General features: G+C 51.5%; 1 protein-coding gene across 1 annotated transcript; it reads left to right on the forward strand.

Moving 5' to 3' along the window:
- Positions 1 to 1,416: 1,416 nt before the first annotated feature.
- TXNDC5 (thioredoxin domain containing 5) lies at positions 1,417 to 25,613 on the forward strand. The gene is made up of 10 exons (XM_082638490.1): positions 1,417 to 1,723; positions 5,089 to 5,238; positions 10,173 to 10,278; positions 14,498 to 14,594; positions 17,352 to 17,467; positions 18,838 to 18,924; positions 19,515 to 19,658; positions 22,551 to 22,633; positions 24,107 to 24,236; positions 25,262 to 25,613. The coding sequence occupies exons 1-10, from the start codon at positions 1,455 to 1,457 to the stop codon at positions 25,382 to 25,384; spliced, it is 1,305 nt and encodes a 434-aa protein (XP_082494616.1). The 5' UTR covers positions 1,417 to 1,454; the 3' UTR covers positions 25,385 to 25,613.
- The last annotated feature ends 493 nt before the right edge of the window (positions 25,614 to 26,106 follow it).

Below are 26,106 nucleotides of genomic sequence, written 5' to 3' on the forward strand. Positions count from 1 at the left end.
GATTTTTGGAGAGGATCCCTGGGCTTCCAGTGGTGAGTGAGTTTCACAGGACAGAGCACATGGAATCACATAGCTAAGGGCCTTGAGCGGCAGTCTGAAGACTCTGTGTTTTACCCTGTAGATGGGGGCTGGGGGAGGGTGTTCACAGCAAACTATCATGGTCAAAGGCAGGCTTTGGGAAAGTTAACTTTCCAGCCTCGTGAATGAAAGAGGCCCTTAGAAGGCTACTGCACAGGCCAGGATTAAGGTCTGATCAGGGTATGAGCACTGAGAATGGTGGAAAGAAATGGTATTTGGCAAGAAATGTGGTTGGCTTGAATTATCAGAGATAAGGGAAAGGAGGGAGTAATTGGGAAACGACTCCCATGTGTTGAGTGTAACTGGTTGGGAGAATCGGTTTTGAGGGGAAATTGATGACTTGGTATTTGGCAAACCTTGGTTAAAGGGTGCGTAGTGGCCGGAGCAGTGTAGTGACAGGTGAATCACTGGGCGCTTCCCCTGCTGTGTCAGCAGTCACTGCCTGGAGTTTCCCAGACTGAGGATAAATCAAGGACAAGCAGGATCCCGGGAAGCAACCCAATGAGTCTCCTGATTTAGCTTCGGATCCCTAGGGCGGGGCCTAACCTTCAACTACCACGTGCAATCAGGCTTGCGCCAGCAGATGTGAATTGTGAGGTGCCCGATTCACACGATTCACACCTGGGGAAGCCTCGCAGTCTTTCCACGGGAGGCAGTGCAGCGAGAGTAGGCGTGTCTTTATAGCCTTGATGCAGTTGGGGAGTTAGGGCGCCATAGGACGCCAGCCAGGCGTTTTTGGAGGAGGAGCCCTGCGGGATTAGTGTCTAAGAGGATGCTTTGAGCTTTTCTCCTTCTCACCCTCAAGGTAAGGCAGGGCAGGGCACCCCCGCACGGGTTTCTCTTGTTAAGCGGCTTTTCATCAGTCCCTGAGCTCAGGGCCAGAATCACAGTTGAGGTCCAGCCAAGAATTTGACTCATTCAGGTGTAAAGCCCGCCCATTCTGCTCAGTTTCCTGAATTCTGCTGACAGCCGCTCTTTTTTCCTTTTGCCTGAAATCCTGGGGTCTTTGTGTACGTTGAGATGAACCGAGGCTGACATCCCCCTCTGTGGCCTCCCGGCGCTCCAACACTCAGCCCCACTCCAGGCCAGAGCGGACAGAGCCTGGGTTTGGGGAGGCGCAGCGCCCCGCGGGAGTAACCAAAGCCGTCCCGGGAAGTGCTGGAGGCCGGGCACGGAAGGCAGTCGGGGGCCAGGACCCCCTCCTTCCACGGGCTCCCATCCAGGCTCTCCGGGCGCGCGCGGGCCCAGCCTCCACCGGGGAGCGGGCGCGCGCCGGGAGGGGCGGGGCGCGGGCGGGGCCTCTCCGGGGCGGGGGGCGGGGCGGGCGGCTCGGAGGGAACCGGCCGCCGCGGCGAGAGCGCGCCCAGCCAGCCGTGATGTCCGCGCGCGCCGGAGGCCTCCTCCCGCCGCGGCCCCGGGCCCTGGCGCCGGCCGTGCCTCTGCTGATGCTGCTGTTGCTGCTGCTGGACGCCGGCGGCGGACGCGGGGGCGCCTGGGCCCAGGAGCCGGGAGCGGCGGCGGACGGGCCCCCCGCGGCCGACGGCGGGGACGGGCAGGACCCGCACGCCAAGCACCTGTACACGGCCGACATGTTCACGCACGGCATCCAGAGCGCCGCGCACTTCGTCATGTTCTTCGCGCCCTGGTAACTGGTCGCACCGCCCGCCTCGGGCTCCGCGGCGCGGGTCGGGCCCGGGTCCCGCAGTGTGGGCGCGGGGGGCGCGGGGCCGCGGCCTGGGGGCACCCGGCGAGGGACTGAGGGTCTTCCGGGCCGGGGGGCGGCACGCGCCGGGCGCTCGCGGCTGACGTGGCGCTAGGGCCGGGGTGGAGCAGGAGGGGGCGGTCCCCGAGGGCCGAGCCGGAAAAGGCCGCCGCTCCGGCTCCCGCGCCCCCTCCCCCGATCCTCTCACCGGGGGAGGGGAAGGGGTCGTCGCCCTTCGGGGACGCTGGGAGCTCAGAGCCCGTCCGTCCTCTGGCCCCAAACTTCTGCGCCGGCCGGAGGCAGGCCGGGACCCGGAGGCCACGTGCGGTCGCCCCGGCGACCAGGCGCCCGGCGTGCACACTTGGACTTCGGAGGCTGTTCGCTCGCCGCACGGCAGACCTCCGGCCTGCGGGTTTAATTGAAACACAGGGACTCACAAGGCGTGATTTCCCACCCTGCGGGAAGGGGTGGCCCAGGCAGAAGAGGGTTCCTGCGCTCCCCCGGGGGGTGGAGAGCAGTGCGGGTTCTGGGGGCCTGTCCGCAGCCCCCGGGCGGTGGGGAGCTGTGCTCGCGGTGATGGGAGCCACTGGCCCCGGACCCAAGGCCGACCTCTGGCTCCTGCTCCTCCCTGCTCTCTTGGGGCCTGGTCGTCTGCAAAGTGTGAGATGGGAAAAGTTACTACGTTGAGCAGACGGTCCCCCTCGCCGTGGTTCTTGGGGGGCGGGGGGCTTTGGTGTGGCCTCGGTGCCGAACCCAGAGACGTCTGCCCTGTGGGTTGTCCTACAGAAAGTCTTCCCGTCATCCGCACGAGCACAGGGACTGAGTGCCTTCCTCCTAGGGCCTAGATGCCCGCTGAAGGGGGTCCTCCGTGGGCGGAGCAGACAGCCAGTCTTCGGGCCCAAGGCCCTTTGCAGGCTTTACTGCAGAATTTGGCATTCTCCCCCAGAGCGGAGGAGGCTCCTTGAGATGTGGGAAGGGGATGCGGGAAGGAATAGGGAGAAGATGCCCAAGAAAAACGGCCTGTTCAGAACATGTGCTGGTGGAAGTTGGAGGAGACTTTCTCGTCCTCCCCATGTTCAGATGATGAGTGTATTTCAGTTCATTTGGAGTTAAATCAGCACTTTTGGTCTGGGTCAGAGCTGTCCCGTAGATACAGTGTGTTTCCAGCCGCCAAGAACCAAGAGTTGACTTTGTAGAAGTACCAATGGTGTAGACACTACTTTGTAGTGTACAATAACGGACATCGATAGTTACTTTGTGACGGGTATTATTCTCAGAGTAGCTATTCCAGTTAAATACACTACTGAAGTGAAGCCTATGTTTGTGGAATAAATCTGCCCATGGAATTTGTTTCCTTATATTTTAAAGAAAAACTGACATGCAGACATCGTAGGTCCGTGCAGTGCCAGTGGACTTTTAATTTTGGAGTCTCTGTAATACTCACCAGCTAGTCCTGGGCTGAGTGAGGGAGAGGACCGGGCACTTGGTATTAAGTACATTCCTTAAAGTAATGTAATGTTTCATTGTGTGTGGCTTATAGACATTTAGGTGGATGCTCCCATAAAAAGTAACTTTTAAAGTTTTTGTTTGCTTCTTAATAGTCTACTGTGAAATGCTTAAATAGAGATGTGTGGGTTTCGGTGACAACATTTAAAAGTTAGACTTTCAGAGCAGGTTGGAGCTCAGACGGAAGACACTGTGGGCTGCCCCTCCTCTTTCCATTTCAGTTTCTGGAATGTTGGGAGCCCACGTGCGATTTGGGGGCAGGAGCTAATAATGAAAACATCGATCTGTGTGTATCTGCTCTGAACTGGATAGTGGCAGGGCTGTCCTACTGCTGTAGATCTTGTGCCAGCGTCAGGTCATAGCTTCTCTATGGCCAGTTTTCAGGTCACATTGAATCTGGGGACAATGAGGTCAAGGTTGGAGCTGCTTCCTCAAAAGGACCAGGTGGCTTTGCTCTGTTATGTGACCACAAACTGCCTCTGAGTGCAGCTGCCGTCTCAGAGGTTCGTGCTGTAGCCCCAGGGGTCCAAACCCAGAAGTGCCAACTGCACGGCACCCGTGGATCCATCACTAAGAGATTGCCAAGCACTTCGTACGTGCCAGACACTGGGGATCCAGTGGTAGAAAGGATGATGCTTGTCTTCTTGTACCATATATACTTAAATCTAGCAGGGGTTTTCCCTCACAATTGTCTTCCAGAAAAGAGGGATTCATGTTGTATTTGAACCTCTTATAAAGCAGGATTCTCTTCCCTGGCCAAGAAAGTGCCAGGGAAGACAGGTTAGCTTGAAGCAGAATTTTCCAGTGCTTCCTTTAGGTGCTTCCTGGTGAGGTCATCTGTCAGAAAAGAAAAGAGGCAAGGAGACTTAACACTGATTTTATTGAGAAATTATTTTGAGGATGAACTCAGTTATTAAGTGTTGGGTGTTCTTAACCACACTTTAGAAAGCAATACAGCAAGTAGTTACATCGTAGACATCATGAATACACACTTACCAGGTGAATGGGGAAAAACACCCCACATGCCATAATGTTTGTGTATAGTTAAATTCATACAATGAATATTATAAGTGTATGTTTGAGTATATCAAATTTAGAAGTTTGGGCCGGCCACAAGCTTTTTGTATGCTTCTCACTGGAAAGAATGCAGAACTGATTTCATTTCGAGGCTGCCTTGCATTTGGGGAGACTCGGTTACATGGTAGAGGTGACCTGACCGTAGAGGAGCCATGGCGAGGGGAAGTGCTGAGCCACTGCCACAGAGGTGGAGCGAGGGAGCTCTCCAGAAGAGGGGGAGAAGAGAGTGGACACCAGACAGCCTGGGAGTCAGGGCTGACTTCCTGGAGGAAGTGACACCCAAACTGAACAAATAGGAATGAGCCAGGTGGGTTTAGGGAGGAAGTGTCAGAGAGAAGAGGGTGCTGATTCCCAGGGCCCGGCCAAGCTACGGCCCTTTCAGGAACCTGGAAACTCAGCAGCGTGGCCCAGCGGTGGGCAGCACGGGAAGGAGGGCAGTGTGCATAGAGGTCAGGTGGGAGGTCAGCAGGGGCCAGATGGAGGGGGATCGGGCACCTGGCTAAGTTTTGATTTCACGCTGAGAACAATGCGGGGTCTCTCCGGAGGGTTTAAGCAGGGGAGCAGGGTTCTGCAGACACTGTGAGCTGTCTGGCCCCGTCTCCACTGCAGTGTGAAAAAGGAGTTGGATCCGAGAGCCCCGCCACCCTGGGAAATGGCTGGGCGGGTGGGTCAGGCACCCTCTGACCCCGGCTCTCAGCGTGCTTTTCACTGTCACCTGGCCACAGGTGTGGACACTGCCAGCGGCTGCAGCCTACCTGGAACGACCTGGGAGACAAGTACAACAGCATGGAGGACGCCAAGGTGTACGTGGCCAAGGTCGACTGCACGGCCGACTCAGATGTGTGCTCCGCCCAGGGCGTGCGTGGCTACCCCACGTAAGTGACCGGCGCTCGCATCCTGTATCCGCCGGGTCCTCTTTGGCTTTTTGCCAGCCGCAGTCGGCCAAGAAAGTTCAAGTTAAACTTTTGGCGCCTTCCTTGTAGTTCTGAGGAGTGAGGGGATGCCGAGTTTAAGCAGGCACTCCCTGTTGTTGGGGGAAAAGGTTACATTTACACCGTGTATGTATTAGGTGCCTTTTTTTTTTTTTTACTTTGTTTGGAAAAAGCCTTTAATTAGTCAGTTGAGTTTTCCTGTTTATAAAAGAACGTGTTTGCCAGACAAAAATGGCATTCTCCCCGAGATCCTGTCACATTTGACGTTCACATGTACGTTTACACGATGAGCACCGACTGTCATGAATTTTCGTCTGAATTTTTGGTCACTTTAATTCTTAAGCCTCCTTTCTAGAGTTATTTCCCACGTGACTAGCCCACGGGCTGTTTTTGTTGGAAAGAAAGTGCAGCTGTTCTGACAAGTGATACTTGCTACCTGCTTCCTTGACAGTTAAAATAATTTTTTGGTTTTAAGAACAGAAATTGAAACTGGCTTAATGAACAAAAGAGGGAATTAATTTGAAGGCTGTGGGGGAAGGCCTCTGAGGCTCGGCTCCATGGGTTTGGAGGTCTGTTTTTCTGCCCTCCCACCCCTTAAGGTGACTTAACTCGCTGCTCTGCATCTCTCTGTTGCTGTGGCGGACTTGGGCCCGTCGCCGATTGGCCCAGCTTGGATGGAGTGTTCATTCCAGAAACTATCTTTGTGACCCGAGAGGCAGGATCTTGTCGGAAGACGACAGCCCCGTTCAGACTCAACATTTACTGGTGGAGTGAAGAGAGCTTCTCCAAAAAAGGGAAGATGCTCTTTCCAGAAGGGTGGGGGAGGGGTTGGGCACTGCAGGTCCCAAAATATTTGTTCAGATTGACAAATGAAGTCGATCCTTTGGGAAACCCGAGCTGATCTTCAGACTTGAGAGGCCGCATGGAAAATGGCGGGAGCTCTGGGCTGGAACCTGGATGCCACGGTTTGGACCCCCGCTCTACCGTCTACTTATCCTGCAGCTCTGGCCACTCACGTTCCTCAACTTCTGAGTCTGAAGTAGGGTGCTGACACACACACCCCCGTAACACTGTCGTGTGTAATAACGTGTGTGTAAAGACCAATCTGAACACACCCAATGATGTTAAGGTTTCCTGTAACCTTTGGAGATTTGGCATTTCCATAAAGGGCTCTGGAACTCTTGGTCTTTGGTGACTGCTTGCTAATGTGAGTGTAGTAACTCAAGTGTACATCACATCAGAGCAACAGAGACAAAATTTCCTGCTATGTGTACCTACCTGTTGGCATCACTGTCCTATGCTCCACTGCGTTGCCTTTAAAGGAAACTCTGCTTGTATGAAGAGCATCCCAAGGAAGCAGCCAGTGAGAAGTGGGACCAGTTACCTGTTGAGAACCTGTTACTTTCAAGGTGCAGGAGCAACAGAGATGGGTGGCCGTGGTGTCCACTCTTAAACAGCTGGCTGTGTGTGGCCCTGTGGCTCTGTGCACCGTAAACCACGCCATAGGGAAGGTGAAACAGGACCAGTCATAGGGCTGAGAAGGCAAGTGTCAGAGGGAGAGTAGAGGGTACCACCTGCACCCAGTCATACGCGCTCTCTGGCTGCAACATCAGTCACTCCACAGATGCTATTCACAGATACCGAAAGATCCATGTTGGATCAGGTGTCCTGATTTGTTTTTTAGAAGATATGGTCTCCCCAAGAAAACCACGCACTGGTTTTGTGTTGTTAAAAAGAACTATACAATACGAGCTGCCACTACATGGTTTGGGAAGGAACCTCGTGACCGTCACAGCCCGAGAACAGATTTTTTTCACAGAATGCAGGAGGTAGGGTCATGCTGCCTAAAATGTAGTGGCCTTAGGGCATTCATAGATGTACCTGTGTGAGCTTTTACTTCTAGGGATGTTTCGAGGCCTGAATCAGATGACAATGTAAATGCTGAGGCGGGTTGCGGAGCGGGGTGTCAGCACATTAGCTTTTAGGTCACCCCTCCCCTGTCACCTTTAACTGGAGTAAAGGATTGGAGAGGGAGGGAATTTGGGTTCCCAGGTCCCTGGAGAAGGCTGCCTACACTCGGGAAGACGTTTTGAGGTCTTGCTGTTGAGCCAGTAAAGAATCTTTATCATCTGGGAAAATGCTGTCGGGCAGGGCTGAAGGAGGTTCCCTAGGGCTGCCATGCAGACTGCCACTGAAAAGAATAGAAACGCATTCTCACAGTTCCAGAGGCCAGAAGCCCGAAATCAAGGCATCAGCAGCTCCGTGCTGCCTCTGAAACCTGTCAGGGCCCTTCCTTGCCTCTTCCTGGCTCCTGGTGGTTGGAGGGCAGTCTTTGGTGTCCTTGCCTTGCAGAAGCATCACCCCAGTCCCCTCCTTAACTTAGCCTTCTGCTGTTTGCATGTCTCTCTCTGTGTCTGAATCTCCCCTTTCTACACGTACTGGATTAGGGCCCACCTTCATGACTGCATTTTAACTTGATTGCCTGTGTGCAAATCCTATTTCTAAATAGGGTCACATTCCATGGTAGCGCGGGTTAGGACTTCAGCAAATCTTTTCGGGGACACAATTCGACCCATAACACCATCTCATCTATTGTAGTAGAACTTCCATCACGCTGTTTTCCAGAGGGACCCAGCAATGGGGATCTTTTCCCCTGCAGTCTCCTGACTGAGGCACAGATCACCGGGAAGACAAGTGCCCATGTGGGCGTTTGGTAACAGCAGAAGAGTTTGGGGCTATACTTGGGGCATGAACCCCATGGCCCACTCTGCATTGCTGCCTTCATCTCCATGTACAGTGGGAATGAAGTCAGATGCCCTGTAAGGGAAGCTGTGCCCTCCCTAGGCTCCGTGAACTTAACCAGAATCTCAGACTCGAGCTGGTTAGAAAGATTTTTAATCCAACAACAGGAAGAGATTTTAAAAATTAGTTTTGCTTCGCTCAGTGTACACCACATGAGGAAAAAGTCACAGATTAGGTTTTACTGCATTTTTACCTTAGCAAAGAAATGGAGGATGGGTTCAACAACGCCTGATCTGATTTCTGATTTTTTTTTAATTCTTATATAGTTTTATTGTTACAGTTAATATTTAAGTCTTCAGATTTTCTTTCTTTTTAACATCTTTATTGGAGTATAATTACAGTGGTGTGTTAGTTTCTGCTTTATAACAAAGTGAATCAGCTACACGTATACATATATCTCCGTATACCCTCCCTCTTGTGTCTCCCTCCCACCCTCCCTACCCCACCCCTCTAGGTGGTCACAAAGCACCGAGCTGATCTCCCTGTGCTATGCGGCTGCTTCCCACTAGCTATCTAGTTTACGTTTGGTGGTGTATATATGTCCATGCCACTCTCTCACTTCGTCCCAGCTTCCCCTTCCCCGCCCCCACGTCCTCAAGTCCATTCTCTACGTCTGCGTCTTGATTCCTTTCTGATGCTTTGAGGATCCACTTGTTTCCATCCTGAAGCGCTTTGGTGGAGGGAGGCACTGGGGAGAGAGGGAGGGAGTGGAGAGGGACAGCAGCTGCCTCTAGTCCTTTGTGGGCGCAGCTTACGTTTCCAGAGCATCTCAAGGTGGTGGATGCGGGTGTTCACAGTCTGAGAGCCTGCTTTGGAGTCGCTTGAAATGTTAAACTTCGTGAAGGAGGGGGCATACCGGCCAAATCGAGTTAGATTGTGTCTTTCTGTCGTGGCTATATGAGTATAAGCTGCTAGGGAAGGGGACATACATTCTTCATGGAGACACATTGGGATGTCCCCTAGCCCATCACAGGATCTGAGCTTCTGGGTGAGGCCAGTAAGCCCATTTTCCCCTGAGTGCCTTCTACAGCCAGTGTGTTGGTTTTCTTGTTTGGTGTGAAACTTCATTTTAAGACCTTTGTGGGGCTAGCTATCCAAACCCACAGTTTGATTTCTGTGTATCTTCACTTCTCGCACTCTGACACTGTGCATTGGGCATCTCCTAACAGAACCCATGTATGTGCCAGGAAGCGTTAGGGGTGTTTTAGGTGAGCAGGCTCGCCCCTGAATGCCAGCCTGTGTTTGCTTCCTGTCGGCGGCCGTATTTCCCCCTCCTTCCTGCTACTTTCTGTTAATTCTGTCAATAGAAGAATTATTCCCTCCCCTCCCCCCATTCCTTGACGCCGTCTGTTAGGTTTTACCTGGACCGTGTTGTCCCGTCACCAGTGGAGTGACACAGGGTCTGGACGTGTTCATCTCGGCCTCTGGTGGTGTCTTTGCTCCCCTCCAAAGGCGGAGCTCCTTGCTCTGTCTGCAGATACCTAGTGTGTGTGGAAAATGGAAAAGATTCCTTCTCTGGGGGCAAGTGAATGGGCCATATCAACCACTGTCAAGGTTGTCCTTATAGTTGGAAAGTTGAACTCTCACAGTAGCTGGATATTCATGCGTTGTAAGAGTTGAATAGCTGTGACAGTGTGTCCTGGAAATACATTTACTGCAGAGCAATGCTGTTTCTACCACAGTTGTAGATTGTTCTTCAAAGTGCAGAACGTAAAAACTCCTGAAGCCGGGGAAGGATAACAAATACGGGGCAGGGGAAAGCTAGAGAGTTCTGCACACCTGAACCCTCGTAGCTTGGGGTTTAACTCACGGCCTGATGTGTTCACCCCGGTTTTGTTTTTCAAGAATAACATAAGAAACTTTTAAAAGTTCAGGACTAAGTGAATATGTTATCGCCTAGAACATGACTTTTCTTTCTTGTCCAAGTATTACCAGAGAGGGGCAGGGGTGTGCTGGCTGCAGCCCGCCGACACCTCATTTTTTATGATTGTCCCGCTAACCGAGTTTGCTCTCTGCTCAGAGTGGTTTGAAGTGCTTTAAAATCTGCTGCAATTAATCCTCTGTTACTGTTTCAGCTTGAAGTTTTTCAGGCCTGGCCAAGAAGCTGTGAAGTACCAGGGTCCCCGGGATTTTCAGGCCCTGGAAAACTGGATGCTGCAGACGCTGAACGAGGAGCCCCCCGTGAGTGCACACAAAGCCGCCCCCTCTTTCTTCCTACATTTTTGGGGTGGTCAAGAGGCCAGTTTAAGTACCATCTTAAAGCAACTTTTATCATAAGTAAAGATTCACTTTTTTTTTCTTCTCAGTTTTTCTTTTTATTGTGATAAAATACACACACTCTAAAATTTGCCCTGTTAACTGTTTTTCAGCGTACAGTTCAGTGGTATAAATACATTCAGAACGTGGTGCCGCCGTCACCGCCGTCCATGCACAGAAATTTCCCGTCTTCCCGAAAGGAAACCCTGTCCCCATTAGACCCTGACTCCCCTCCCTCTCTGGCAGTCCCTGGCGCCCAGTGCTCTGTTTTCTGCCTCTATGAATTTGGCTCCTTTAAGTACCTTATGTAAGTGGGAAAAGATGAACTTTTAACAACTTTCTGTTATGGAAAAGTTCAAACAGGCACCAGAGTAGAAAGAAGAGTCCAATGCATGGTGGGCAGGAGTGCAGGGAAGGTGGCCCCGCGTGCCCGCCTGAGCCCCGACAGTGGTTCCCGTTCTGTGGGCCTTATCTTGTCTCCCCTGCTTCCCCGGCCCGCGTTTGGCTGCACAGTCAGCGTCATTTGTAACTATTTCAGGATGCAGCCCACAGATGAGGACTTACTACTTGTTAACATACCCTCTGTGCCCCCGTCACATGTAGTTCAGCTCACAGTAATTCCTCAGCACCCGAGATGGACTCGTGGCCACCCAGGGTCAGGGCCAGGCCCCCGCCAGAGCGTCCAGGCCGGGCCAGCCCCGCCCTTCCTCCCCCGGGACCTCACTCCCGCGGGCGGTACCCACAGTGTGAATCTTCCCTTTTCTTCTCAGCCCTCAGCCCCACGGCCCTAAGTGGCTTTGCTGATAACCGAATTCGATACCCTTCACACTCTCCATGTCTAATGGCCTCCCCCGTGGTAAGGATCATATCAGGAAATTGTGGAAACTATGAGTTCTGAGATTTCTTTTTTAATTGTAGTTGATTTACAATGTTGTATTACTGAGATATTTTTTAAAGACATAGTTATATGTAGAGTGTTACAGAGAAAAACCTGTAATCCTCCTCCAGCTGATGTTAGGAGCCTTAATTTTGTTTTAAATCACTGCGACCGTGAGCCCTGCAGTAGTGTCCCTTCATGTGTGGTGCTTTCGGATTGATGCTGAATGCTCAGGCCCACAGAGGCTGAGCTGTATTTGGACGGGAGTAGAAAGATGGCCAGTGTTCCCATGCTGTACGTTTCTGATGAAAGTATTAAGAGCATCTGAAGTCTTTGAATGTAATTTCCAGTTCAACACTGGACCAGGACTGTGGTATTGCATCAGGTGGGCGTTCCCCGACTTGAAGGCTGTCTGTGCTCCGGGGGTCTTCTGGGGGCCCTGATGCCCTTGGTGTCATCTGCCAGGGTGTGGCCCTTCAGCTGTGCCCCAGATCCTGTGTACAGGTCACAGCTAGTCAGAAACCCAGCTGCTTCCCAAGTGCTACTTTACCTCACATTTTTAAAAGTTTAGAACCACGTGAAGAATGTCGGCACGCGGTACTGGATAAGTGTTGACCAGAGACGTGTCTAATTTTAGGCAACGGGGGAAACCACAAACCTCGCAGAGAATAAATTTGCATCTTTGTCATGGCAAGAAAGCCGGAGGAGCAGGTGTAACTTTCACATAGATTTAAACTTCAAGTTTTTTTTGTTTTTTTTTTTTTTGTGGAAATGTCCTCTGAGGGGAGGAGGCCAGTTTTAAAGGGGAGTTCATGGTCTCCAAAAACACTTAAAGTAAACTTTTCAGCAAAAAGCCAGTCTTCTATGATGACTTTATTCACGAAACCATCCGCCAGTGTCAGGATGGCAGAAAGACTTCATCTCATGAGCCGAACGTCTTTCTGGGGAGCGGAGCCCAAAGCACAGGCTGGGGATGGGGCAGCCAGGCTGAGGCTCGCGTAGCCATCCTCAGGGGGGGTACCCCGGGGGCGTGGCCACATGGGACCCACCCCTCCCCACCTGAGACCTCAGTTACCCACTGGCCATATCTTTGTGTCTCAGAGCAGTGGGGATCTCAGATAATTGCTAGAAATGATGACAGGGTGCCTTATTATAGAAAAGTTCAAATATTCAGACTTAATATTGCAAACCGAAGTTCTTTTCAATATGAATTTTGCCTTATAAGCAAAAACTTTTTAAAAACGTCTTCATCTGTATTTATATCTAAATAACTTAATATATACATTTTCATCTTTAAACAGGATAAATTTAGATTTTTCCTTCCTAGCATTATGGCAGTATTAAAGGAAGTCAAAGAAAAGAAAACCTGCCATTTCTTAAATTTTACCCCAATTTTTATATTTCCATGTTTCCTTCTGTAATTTTTTTTTCTTTCCAGCTTTCAAACCAGGTTTGTGGTTTTCCCTGTTGCCTAAACAGTCATAATCAAATAAACATGGTTCATTTCATTAATGATCTTTTTATATAGTTGAATCATCTTTTATCTCATGGATTTGCCATAATTCAGCTCTTCTCTGTCCATGGATATTTAGGTTATGTATATTTTTTCTGTCATCAGAAATGCTATAAGGGACATTTTTATCTTTGTAAAGGATGTTTTTTTTTTTTCTACTTTGGAGTGACTTTTTAGAATATATTCCCAGACATAAAATTGCAAGGCAGAAAATAAAAAAGCACCACCACTTTTATGGCTCTGATGAATACTGCCAGATTGCTTTCTTAAGACTCTGTAAGCCCACATTGTCACCAGCCCGGGGAGAGGGGAGGGTGCCCATTCTGTGATACACTGTGGTGTTCCCATAATGGCCATCCCTACGTGCCACCGAGGGACATGCTCCTTCGGTGCCACGAATGGACATTTTACTACTGCAAGCCCTTTGAACGTCTTACACAGGGTGACACATAGTCTTTCGTTTCACGTTATTGGAACTTAACTGACTGTTCACTTAGCCGTCACTCTCGGGCATCCTTTGTCTGGCTACTTAGCACTTTGAAAGTTTTGTCAAGCCAGCAGTGGACAAGAAAACGTCATGGTGCTTTACTGCCCAGCTGTGTGCTGTCAGCACTTGGAAAGCTTTTAAAGACTTAACTTAGATTTTCTTTTTTTTCTTTTTAAGTTTTTTGTTTGTTTTTTTTTTTTTTGCGGTATGCGGGCCTCTCACTGCTGTGGCCTCTCCCGCTGCGGAGCACAGGCTCCGGACGCGCAGGCTCAGCCGCCATGGCTCACGGGCCCAGCCGCTCCGCGGCATGTGGGATCTTCCCGGACCGGGGCACGAACCCGTGTACCCTGCATCGGCAGGCGGACTCTCAACCACTGCGCCACCAGGGAAGCCCAGATATTCTTTTTAATAGAAATATGAACCGCTAGATAAAGACTGAGTAATACACACCCACATGTCTATAGCACAGTGGGGATTCAGTGGTCTTCTCTTCACCTCTGCTTGCAGGCCGTGGCTGTGTCGGCCTAAACAATTGAGACATTTCGAATGGTGTGGTAGAGTGGTTAGTAGTTAGTTGTCACACTGGTGTCTGCCAGGTACTGGAGAAACGCCACTTCTTGTCCGTTCACTGTGTGTTTATGTCCCAAACTTAGCCCCATGAACTATATTCTTGCTTAAAAGTTCAGCCCATGTTTGCCCTGTGGTTTTCTCTTTGCTGCCTTCCGTCCACCTGAATCTTCTTTCTCGTCACCTTTCTCTTTTATCAGCCCTTCAGAGTTTTACCTTCCTTCCCAGGTTTTCTTATGTTTGTGTAGATAAAGGATGGCCAGGCCCTCCTGTTCTCTGATGGTTTCCTGTTCCCCATTGTGTCCCTTTTGCTCCCTCTGTGTCTTTGGGTGCTGCTTCCTTCTGTATTCTGCAAGACGTCTCAGGTCATGTTTCAAAGGACGGGACAGGGTGCTGGTTTGGGGTGGCCCATCCTTCAGCTTGTCTGCTCTGTTGGGTAGGGTTTGGGGACAGCAAAGGACGGGTTGGGGCAGGGAGGCCATCACCCAGCTGCCTGGAGCATCGGTCCTCGAGCATTTGCCAAGGGTGACAAAGTCGCTTCTTTGCCCGGGGCACCACCTCAACACAGCAGTGTCCCTCGAAGCCTCGAGGCGGCAGGGGAGGGAGGAGAGCATAGAAAGTTCCAGACAGAAGCCTCCATGGGCTCCACTGGGTCTTCACACATACACCCAGTGCCTCTTGTTCCGTCTCTTCCCATCAGACGCCGGAGCCCGAGGTGGAGCCACCCCAAGCCCCCGAGCTCAAGCAGGGCCTGTACGAGCTCTCGGCCGGCAACTTTGAGCTGCACGTGGCACAAGGTAGGCGGGCGGGTGCGCCGGGTCTGCACCTCTGGGCACCCCTGCCCGGGCCGTCCTCCTGGGGGGCCTGGCTTTTCCTCTTGCCACTTGAGGGCTGGTGGGTCGCAGCATGGGTGGCGCTTGTCAAGAGCTTCTCTTCCCCAACCCCGATGACATCAGTGTTTAATGCTCTTCCTCTCGGAGATGATTTCTCCTTTTGTCTCTGTCCTTAGGGAAAGGCCAGTTCTAATACTAAGCTAAAGCCTCAGTGTGGAAAGCTCACTGATGGTGAGTGGGTGCACTTACTTGTGTACTGGCTGGACAGTGCGTCCTTGGATAAGAATGTGTTTGCTTATGTTAATGTTAATGTTAATCATATGCTTATTGACCTGAGGCAGAAACAAAGGTTTCTCTTACCTGTTTAAACCAGAATTTATTGGGACCATTATAACACACAAATCGAATCAGCGTAGGTGTTCTTTACACTTAAAATATTTTTCGATACCAAATCTCATTTTTTGAAAATAGTCTCCTAAATGTCAGAGTGACCTGAGGACGATTTCTAACGTTAATAATGTATAAGGCCTTTCTTCACACGTCCGGAAGTGCTGGCTCAGCAGTGAAAGGCCTGAAAGTGAATTCAGCCTCCTTGCCGACCTGCGCTCTCAGAGGCTGTCATGGAGAGAAATCCTCCTGGGAGACGGGGTTGGAAACGCTCTTAAAAGGGCTTAAAATTGTGTCCGGCCCTGAAGCTTCCTGCTTGCTGGGAGTTGAAATACACCCCATTTAAGGTCTGACATCGCTTATGGTGATGCTTTCAGCCGTTTTTAATTAAAGGTGGCTGGTTGGGGCTTCCCTGGTGGCGCAGTGGTTGAGAGTCCGCCTGCCGATGCAGGGGACGAGGGTTCGTGCCCCGGTCCGGGGGGAGCCCACGTGCCGCGGAGCGGCTGGGCCCGTGGGCCATGGCCGCTGAGCCTGCGCGTCCGGAGCCTGTGCTCCGCCACGGGAGAGGCCACAGCAGTGAGAGGCCCGCGTACCGCAAAAAAAAAAAAAAAAAAAAAAAGGTGGCTGGTTAATTGGTACAGATGCTCTGACAGGGTTTCTATCCTAAGTGGAGTCGCTTGAATTTGAGACGGGCTTGGGCTCCCTGCAGGATGCACGCCCGGGGCCACCCCGTGGCAGACCACCGTCCGAAGCCCGGCCCTGACCCTCCCTGAGCGGGTCGCCCACCAAGGGGGCCATGTGCCCGCGCGCCGTGGCCTCGTGCTGCTGGCGTGAGGGTCTCTCCTCGGAGAGCGGTGCGGCCCCGCCCCGCCTCAGTTCCTGTTGATGCTCCAGGAGACCCTGGAGCTCCTGTCTCCACCTCAGCACAAAGTAGCGACACACCTGTCTGGAGATGTGGTTTCAGCCTTGCAGATCAGCTGCTCATGTATATTTAAAATGTTTTCACTTAAATTTCTTAACTGGAGTATAGTGGATTTACAGTAGTGATTTTGAAGCAAGTTTTCCCCCATTTCCCTTGAACGCATCATTGCAGCGGTGACAAGATGCCACCGTGAGCGTTGCCATGGCAAAGTCCAACTCTGAGCCTGAGTCACATGTCAGCGTCCGTTGGTTGGTTCTCTCCTTGGCCACAGCCTGATTTCGGTTTGGTCTCAGCCTGACACCGTTTTGGCCCTAGGCTGGTCAAGGTAGAAGAGCCTAGATAAAAGTTTTCAGTGCCTAAATCATGATGTTGTGAGGCTTGTTTTTATCCTAGCCAAGGGAGTGATATTCAGTCTTTTTAGATCTTCTATCTTATTGTGAAATAAAACCCAGATACAGAAAACAATGTAGGGTGTAGTGAATGGTCATAGAGCGGTCACCCGGCTCAAGACAGAAAACTGCTCGCTTCCCGTGCCCCGTCCCAGCCCTCCCCCCATCCCCCAAAAGGCACTGCCCTGGCTGTAGGGAAGCCGCCACTTGCTTCATGGTGTGGAGTACAGTCTCCCTGTCCACATCACCCTGATGTCTCTGTTCCCTGTGAGTTGGCCGTTGAATCTAGGGACTTTATCACTTTCTGTTTGATGTTTTGGGGGGGGTGTGAGCAAGACTGCATAGCTGGGAAGTCTGTGATGTCAGTGGCCTCGTCCGACACCGCCTAGAGCCGTAACTCACGAGGGATGCAAAGCCTGCTGCTGTAATTCAAGCATCGCTTCTTCATTTTTACAGCAAGAGACACTTGCTCTCGTTTATCACTTGGTTATCCAGCGGTGCAGTTCACGTGGGAAAGACAGGCTAAGTGCCTGATTCTTTCCCTTTATTGCCCGTTTTCCAAATAATGAGTTGGGTCCCTATTGTCCTCCAAAGATGACAGATTAGTTTTCTTTTTTTTTTTTTTTTTGCGGTACGCGGGTCTCTCACTGCTGTGGCCTCTCCCGTTGCGGAGCACAGGCTCCGGACGCGCAGGCTCAGTGGCCATGGCTCACGGGCCCAGCCGCCCGCGGCATGTGGGATCCTCCCGGACCGGGGCACGAACCCGTGTCCCCTGCATCGGCAGGCGGACTCTCAACCGCTGCGCCGCCAGGGAAGCCCTGACAGATTAGTTTTTAAGGATCGTTATGAACTCATGGGTAGAGACATATCTGATGGGGAGTCACTTTTTACCAGTTCAAGGGTTCATTCTGAACTGAGCTTTGCAGGAGGACAAAGATGAGACGCTTCCATTCATGCTCTAGTCGGGTGGATGTAAATCACACTCCTCTCCCTTTCTCCTGCCTTCCTCCCCCACCCCCGAAGGAGACCACTTTATCAAGTTCTTCGCCCCGTGGTGTGGTCACTGCAAAGCTTTGGCTCCGACCTGGGAGCAGCTGGCTCTGGGCCTTGAACATTCCGAAACTGTCAAGATTGGCAAGGTAAGTGAAAGCCCTTATTAAACCAGAAATAGGCCGCCTTTGGCTGGATTAATTAGCTGAGTAGCCCATTATTCATTCTGTGCACAAAGTCGCAAATTTGATTTATTAATTCCATTTAGCGTGCCACTTGATAATTCATTTCACCTTCACAGATGGCAGCCGGGTTTCGAGTGTGCTGGCTTTTCCACAGTCTAGAGATAAATTATGGCTTTGGCTCCTTTGTTTATTTTGAAGCAATGGCCAATTCTGAATTGGCAGCCCCAGAGCCCTTTCTGCAAAGATATGGGGCAGAGCCTTAGAGAACGTTCACTGGACGTACTTGGAGACCATCCACAGTCGAAATCACCCAAGAGCTCTTTCCTAAAAGGACCTTCAGCTCTGTGCTCACACCCTGTGCGCAGCCTGCGTGCAGAAGACCCGCCTGTGGGGAGCCCTGGCTTGCCCTGCTGCCTGGAATTCTTTCCCACTTTACGGAGGGAAGCCAGAAGTGATGCCTTGACAACTGGGTTTTCGGGAAACATCTAGAGCAGCTTCCGGGCCTTCAAGCACTTTTAATCCGTCCATCCTCCAGCACCTACCAGACACCCTGCCTGAATTGCTTTTATAAAAATCTCATTTTCTACCTTGCCGGGGGCTGATTTGAATACAGAAGTAATGCTGCGTGTTCAGGAACTGTAGCTAATAAGGTGATGTGCCCAGCACAGTGAGATGGCCAAAAGCATTAACGTGGGATTCGGACAGACCTGGCCAGCCACCCTCGAGCAGCTTCTCCACACCTCAGTCTCCCCCTTTGCAAAACCAAGATGAGATCTGACTGGGGCGGTGGTGAAGGTAATGGTAAAATGCTGAGCACGACGCTGGGCACAGAGCAGATGCCTAGGAAATTGTAACAGTTGTTAAATGAATTTTTCACTGTTGTGTGTTAAACACTTAATTTGACATCTTTTCAGTTTTATCTTGATTATATTCCAAATGTTCCTATTTAAAACTCCTGAACCTGAGAATACATTTCTGAGCTAGCTTTGTGACGGGCGTGGGTCTCTGTCCACGACAGCTGGCCGTCCCCTTTTCCAGATGTCAGGTGAGGCTCCCTCTCTCCATCTGCTAACCTCCTCAAGGTAAACTGCTCCCCCAAAACTGGCATTTTTGAGTGAAAAGAAATCATGTCTCTAAATCCCATCACTCTGCTCCCTAAGCTCAGGTGTATTTTGGGGTAAAGTCTCTCCAAAAGCTGCAACTTGCTGGCGGAGATGCTACAGATGGGGAGTTTTAGAAATTTTCTTTCTTTGAAAAAGTACTAAGTGTCCAAGAGCCCATTTACCAGGAAGGCTGGCAGAGAAGCTGACTGGGCACGTTATCTGTATCTCTAGGTTGACTGCACGCAGCACCATGGACTCTGTTCAGGAAACCAGGTCCGAGGTTATCCTACGCTCCTCTGGTTCCGAGATGGTGAAAAGGTACGTTCTTCAGGTCTTAGTGTTGAGACAAGATGTGTGTCTTAACCACGGCTGAACGGTCGAGTGGTTTAACGGGTGGCGTGTTGCCAGCACAGATTGTTTGGGCACTGGTTTAAAGGAATACGCATCACGGAGCGAGAATGTCTCTCTCTTTGTTGGTAAGGCCTGGCGGGTTGCGAGAAACCATCAGACGTGATGCACTCCCAGAGCATCTCAGCTGGCTCAGGTTAACTCTAGAATAAGCCAGATCAACGGTCCTAGGGTAACTGCCCTGATTACAACCTTTGAGAGGGGTCAGCGCTCGCTCTTGGTAAAAAGGCTCCTAAACGCTGGCTTCGTCCCTGGCCGGTGGGCAGTGCCCAGACTTTGGAAACGCTTAGCTCTGCAGAAGGCAGGCGCTGTAAAGTTCTTTGCCCAGAGCCACACTGCGGTTGATCATCTCTGCTTTGCCTTCACCTTTGAGCAGCAGACACCACAGAGCCGGGACACCCAGACAGAGACGTCCGATGGGGGTGGGTCGTGCGTGGGCAGGTGGAGGGTTGAGGATTCACATCCCTGACGTGTCTTCGTGTGGCCCGTGTCCCGGACAGGTTGATCAGTACAAGGGGAAGCGGGATCTGGAGTCGCTGAGGGAGTACGTGGCATCGCAGCTCCAGAGCACGGAGAGGGGCGCCCTGGAGCCCACCCAGCCGTCGGAGGCCCCCGCGCTGGCCGCTGAGCCCGCGGCCGACCAGGTGGGTGCACGGTCAGCTCCCGCCTCCAAGCAATGGTGCATTCACATGGTGGGCTGGGGTCCACTTTTCAACACAGCGTTTTCTTGAACTCCTTTTACATGCTTGTTAGGGGGTCAGCATAGACAGAGCTTCCCTTTAAAGAACCTGGAGTGGGTGTGAGACAGGATCCCGCGAGCATTTGGTGTCAACATTTCTGGACAGTTCTTCCCTTTGGTTCAGCACTCACTAACTTGAAGGTATTTGCTGTGAAAGCTGGGCCGTTGCCTCTTGGGCCCATTCTGCTCGTTTCCATAACTTGCTGCAGTCAAGGTGGTAAAGGCCCCTGAAAGAGCTGCAGCAGAAAGGCTCTGCGCGTTGGAATGTCAGAGGCAAATCACTGCAGGATATTTCATTTGTCCAGACGATCGCTGACTTATCGAGGTGTCCTCTTCATATATTCAGAGCCTAAGGCTTCACGTTCGTTCTGCGTTTATCAAGCCCTTGTCGCGTTCCAGCCACCGTCCTAGGCCGCCAGGACCCAAAGCGAATAAGGCCGTTTTCCGCCTGTGGAGAGCGGCGGGTGGGAAGGGGGACACGCGCGAAGATGTCGGCGCTGCGACGCAGGCCGGGGCGGGGAGGCAGGGAGCCCGCCCCACCGGTGAGTCGGTGTCCGCCGGAGAGCCGTGGGGAAGGCCGCCTGGCGGCGCGTCAGCCGGCGGGAGCGAAGAGGGTGCGCGGAGGCCAAGGGCACCGTGCGGGACGCGGAGGGAGCCGGCAGCCGGCCTCCGGAGGGCCTCGTCCGCCAGCCGGGGATCTCAGGTCTGCAGGGAGCCAGTGGAGGGCTTGGAGCCGACGTGGACTTTAAGAAAGCCGGCTGGCTGCAGCCTGTGTGGACGAGACGGAAACCGCTGTATCTGGAGACAAAGGAGGCGGGGACGGCGGGCAGGGGCGTCCAGCTCCCCCTGCGCAGTCGGGATGGGGGAGGGGAGGGAGGGGAGAGGGGCTGGAGGCGCCGGGCGGGGTTCTGGCGTGTCCCAGGCGTGAGATGAGGACCGGGTGGGAGGGAGGGGGTGGGTCCATTTTCAAGGTGTTGGTTCCAGGGCTGTGGCGGTCTGCAGGTGGCGACAGGTGAGAGTCCGGAGCTGAAGCCGGATGTCTGTCTAGACGAGGAGGTTCCCACATCCACTCCTGTAGGTAGAAACTGACGCCGAAACCGTGGGTGAAGATGAGATTATTCGGGGGAGTCAGAATAGTGTTTTCCCAGGAAAACAGTGCTCGGATTTCCTAGCTGAGAACCATAAGGCCTGTTTGTCAGTTTATTTCCAAAGCTGAATCCTTGTGTTGCCGCTTCAGTTCACACAACTACACTCCACAGCACGTCAGGTTCTTACCCGGGACAGCGGGCAGGGCAGCCCTGGTGCTGGGGAGGACGCCTCCCTGGTGACTGTCCAGCCTCAGTATTTACAGGAGCGATCGTGACTCGCTGGGGCCGTCATGCCTGGGGCCCGGGGATCAGACTTGGAGGATCGGCAGCCGCCGGCCTCATCCTCCCAGGGTGGGGCTGTGATGGGGCCTCCGCCCCCCAGGCCCAGCCCCTAGTGGGACGCTTGTAGGTTGGGGACCGCGTGGGTGTTAGTTAAAAGTGGAAGTTTTGGTTTAAGAAGTAAACAAACGATTTCGTAGTTAAGGGACCACGCGTCAAGGGAGCATGTGTCATGGTGGTTATAAAGGTCACCCCACATCGAGTATAATTATATACTGTGGATGTTTTTGTCAAACCCAGAAGGGTTTCTATTTATAATAAGGTTTTCCACCACTAAGTGGGTCTTTCAGTGAGTGTGGTGTCATGTTTCTGGACATAAAGATGGCAGCGTCTGGATGGCCCCCTCAGTGCCCCTGCGTCCTGGTCACAGACACATGGTACTTGGTGCTGGACTCGAGTGGGGCAGCCCTGGTACACTTTGCCACGTGACACATCATCCATATTCTTATTTATTTATTTATTATTTATTTGGCTGCATCGGGTCTTCGTTGAGGCATGCAGGATCTTCGGTTACGGCGTGCGGGCTCAGTAGTTGTGTCACGTGGGCTCTGGAGCGCGTGGCCTTAGTTGCCCCACAGCGTGTGGGATCTTAGTTCCCCGCCCAGGGCTCGAACCCACGTCCCCTGAATTGGAAGGCGGATTCTTAACCACTGGACCACCAGGAAAGTCCCCATCATCCATATTCTCACGAGAGGATCACATATCCGTTTTTGGAGGAAAACACATAGACATAATTCTGTGAAAAACCTTCAAGATAGAATCGCTTTAGAGCAGACTGCCGTGTGGCACCTTTGCCCTGAATTCTCCAGCCTGAGTTCAAATGAGCAGTTTTCACATTTTGAATTTAAAAATGGAAAGCAGCCTGTTATCTGTAAAGCACATATTGCCTATGCTTGTGTAACTAAGGTCCTTCTATCACATAGAGAAGATAATTATGAATCTGTAGGATGAGAGCGATAGAGTCAGTGGGGAAAGCAGTGTGTACAGACTTCAGGGAGGCCGGTCAGCTTGGACTTCGGTCAGTGTCCGAGGCTCCAAGCCCGGGAGGCGCACACTTGGGCCCTGCCCACCCAGAGCCCTGGAGACAGCGGCTGCACCTGAACCTGCCTGGGCTGGCTGGGGGCAGAACGCTGGACGTGTCCTGTCCCCTCCATGCAGCATCTCCTGGGCTCAGGACCGTGGGACTGGTGATGAGTCACTGCCCTTTTGTGCTTGTGAAAAGTGAGTTGTGTAGGTATTTGTGTGTGGCCTCGGAGCACACGTCACAGCATTTTAAAAGATGACGGACTTGTATGTCTGCGATCCCAAAGCATGATCCCCCGCTCTGCTCTACGTGGTGTATTTGACTTATGGTTTTTCCCTCCCCCAAGGGCACTGTGTTGGCACTGACGGAAAATAACTTCGATGACACCATCGCAGAAGGCATAACCTTCGTCAAGTTTTATGCCCCATGGTAAGTGGCTGTTGAATTAGAAACTTTGTCGTCGTGCACTTGAGTCACATCCTATTTTTCAGCTCATAGGCCAACCCTGCGGACTCCGTGTTGGGCAGATACTACATTTACTTGTAGTTATAGGGAAAAAGGAAATGTTATGGTGTATATGTTAAAGTTTGGTGGTATTCATAAAGTTATAGAGAATGAGGTTAACTTAAAGTTCAGTCTGCTCTGGAGAAAACAAAAATGGAGACTTATTATTGTGGCCATATAACACTGAAGTTTTGTGGTATCTGGGCACTTTGCCAGATAGATGGCTTTTGGGGTTAAAAACACCATGAGCATCATGAGGTATTAATAGCTTTGCCCCTTCGTCTCTCTGGATGTTGTAGAGAAATCGAGTAGAGCTCAGCTTTCTGTTAGAGCCATGCGGTCTGTCAGTCACCTGACCTTCCTGGCCCGTGGCCCTCTGGGACCAGAGCAGAGACGGGCTGCTCGGAGCCCGAGACCACGGCAACCGCGATCGGCGGGAAGACGATAGGTTCCAGGGTGTGCCGGGAACCACTGCGGCTTTGGATGCCCTTTAAATCCTTTGAACCCAGTCTCCTCAGCTGTAAAACGGGGAGAACGCTTTGTCTTGAAACAACCCATTTGGAAAAATAGTGTTGAGGAGAGAGAGATCCTGTTTCTGAACAGAAACACACACGTGCCATCTTCACTTTGTTTCATTGCGCGTATTCATGAGAAACAGTAACAGCAGAGATAAAAAGTTAATGAGTGACCTGTATGACTTGCGCAGGTTTTATTCTTAAAGAGTAGAATCACTAGTAAATGATGCCTTTAAAACTATCATGTATTTTCTATTTTAAAAAAAAAAAAAACCTAAAGCTGTACAGATCACGTACAAGGACAGAAGAGCCCCTTTCACTGAAGGGGAGCAGGTCCTAGAGGGGAAGGTGGTCAGGAAGCGGGTAGAGTAACAGGTGGAAAGAATTTGAACCAAACTTAGGGCCTCGGTGCTCACACCACATCCCGGAAGCTTCAGGGAAGCTTTGAAGCTCTTGTGAACATTTAAGACCATAAGAAATATAATCTGTTTTTGGCATTCAGGTGATTTTTAAGAAAGTGTCTGGCGTCTTTTCTTTTGTTTCCTGCTCACGGTGCATTCACAAACCAGGGAGCCCACAGTTTACCGCATCGTAGAGATGGTTGCAAAGCTGAAGCTGTTTTTAGACCATCTTGTTGCTATCAGTCAGGTTATCCGAAAGCCTGCTCTGGCTTGGGTTTGAATTCCGTGTTTGGGGTGGGAGAGGACGAGCAGGTGCGGGGTGGGGTGGGGGGGTGTTAGCGTACCCCGCGGGAGAACCTGCCGTTTTATCAGCTTGTAGGCAGCTGTTGGCTGCTTCCGACAGAAGAAACAGGCTGGGCAGTGAAATGCAGGCGCGTGAGCTGGACGGGACCCCAACAAAGCTGTCGCTGTTCTGTTCCCAGGTGTGGGCACTGTAAGAACCTGGCTCCTATCTGGGAGGAGCTCTCTAAAAAGGAATTCCCTGGCTTGGCGGAGGTCAAGATCGCCGAGCTGGACTGCACCGCAGAACGGAACATCTGCAGCAAGTACTCGGTGGGTCCACATGCATGGAAACTCATGGGGACAGAACTGGGGGCGGATCCCAAGTGGAGCTGTAGTTTGGTATTGTGGACTCAACCAAGATAACTCATCCTCTCAAGAGTTTTTTGTGTCCTTTGGGGATTTTTTTTCCATTTGAGAAGCAAAAGAGCTGCTCTCTCAAAGGAAGGCTGTCTTCTGTGAGTGCACACAGTTCAGAGGGGGTTTTTCAGGCCTTGCCACCCGGGCGAAAGGCTGGCAGTACCTGAGACTCTGAGCTTGAGGGCAGGGCGCCACCTGCGTGGCCATTCTCATTGGCTAAACAGTCAGCTGGCTTGTAGCCTTCATCGCACACACAGACACAAGGCAGCGCTCCATGCAGAAAGTATTTGATCCTACACTTCCCCCTGAGAGGGCCACACCAGTGGGCCAGGCTTGGGTTCTTTATGTAACTGTTGCCTTCTTTCCAAGCTATTAGCACCATCGAATAGCCCAGAAGATTTGCAATTTATATTTTTCCATTTGTGGTGTTTTCCTTAAAACATTTTTGAGGTCTCTGGAGTTTATTAGAATAGATGTATGTAGCACAGACGTCATCTACTTACTAGAAGATGCCAGTCGTTTTTTAAGATTTTTTTATTTTTTTGGTGCTTTAAAGAGAAAAGAGGTGGAGCTGTAGCTGACACGTGTGTATCCTCGAGGGTCTTGCTGCCACTCAGCACGGACCACAGAGCACCCTGGTGTCGCCAGGGAGCTTGTGGGCAATGCAGCCTCAGGCCCCCGCCGTCCACACCAGCTCCCCAGGCAAGACTCCACTCTCCGGTGAAGTCACTCCTTGTTGCTAATCTTGAAAGTAGGTTTGGGTTGGAAACTGAATAAAGAGCCCCAAGGCTCTGCTTTCTGAACTCTTAGGTACTTTTTTGATGGTCTGTACGTTCTGAAAATTTAACTATAGGCTTCCCTGGACACGACTCTAGCATCTTTTCTGATTTTATTTAAGAAGCAACTTTGTGTCCGTTTTCAATTTTTTTTTTTTAAAGGTACGAGGTTATCCCACGTTGCTGCTTTTCCGCGGAGGGAAGAAAGTCAGCGAGCATAGCGGAGGCCGAGACCTGGATTCCTTGCACCACTTTGTCCTGCGCCAGGCGAAGGATGAACTGTGAGCTCGGCTGGAAGCTGTCTCCTGCCTGGCCCTGGGCAGGAGCTCAGTCCTGCGGCCGCTGCCCGGTCCCTTGCGGTGGTGACTCAGAGATCCGAACGTACTAAATTTGTGCTGTCTTCTCCATGTGTGTGCTTTTTAAGCCAACACACTCCACAGATTCTTTAAGTTTCTCTAAGTAAATGTGTAACTCATGATCCCTTTGCAAACTAAATATTTTCAGTGGCAAGCTACCATCCATCCCCTTTAACCTTCTCTCGGTGAAATCTCAATGGTTTCCTTTGAGACTAAAATAGAGTCAAGGAAATTCCAATTGCCAGACTGTTTTTGGCTTTGGAGTAATTTTGGTGAAAGCATCATCCGATGCATAGTTTTCGAACCATCCACGCACAATTTCTGGAAAGGTGGCCTTGCCTTGTGGTGGTATTGCGTTGCTCTGATCTGAAGGTCCCAGTTGACTTGTTAATAATGTGGTTGGTCCGTAGCTTGGAGCAGATTTAAAATGCAAAACCCCGTCGCCTCTGGAAGAGCCACTTTCCCAGCCCCTCCTGGATCTTCTGCCTCTGTTGATACCTCTCTCACGGAGAGTGGTAAGCCATAATGAACACAGTGGTAGTCCTGACGCGTGCCTGAGTAAGATAATGCTGACGCCATAGTCGTGTGTGTGTGTTGATACTTGACCAGTTGCTTATTACTGTTCAGGGGATACTTCTGTCCTTCCTGAGT

Source organism: Mesoplodon mirus, assembly GCF_964341445.2.
Source record: "Mesoplodon mirus genome assembly, chromosome: 12".
Taxonomy (NCBI): Eukaryota; Metazoa; Chordata; class Mammalia; order Artiodactyla; family Ziphiidae; genus Mesoplodon; species Mesoplodon mirus.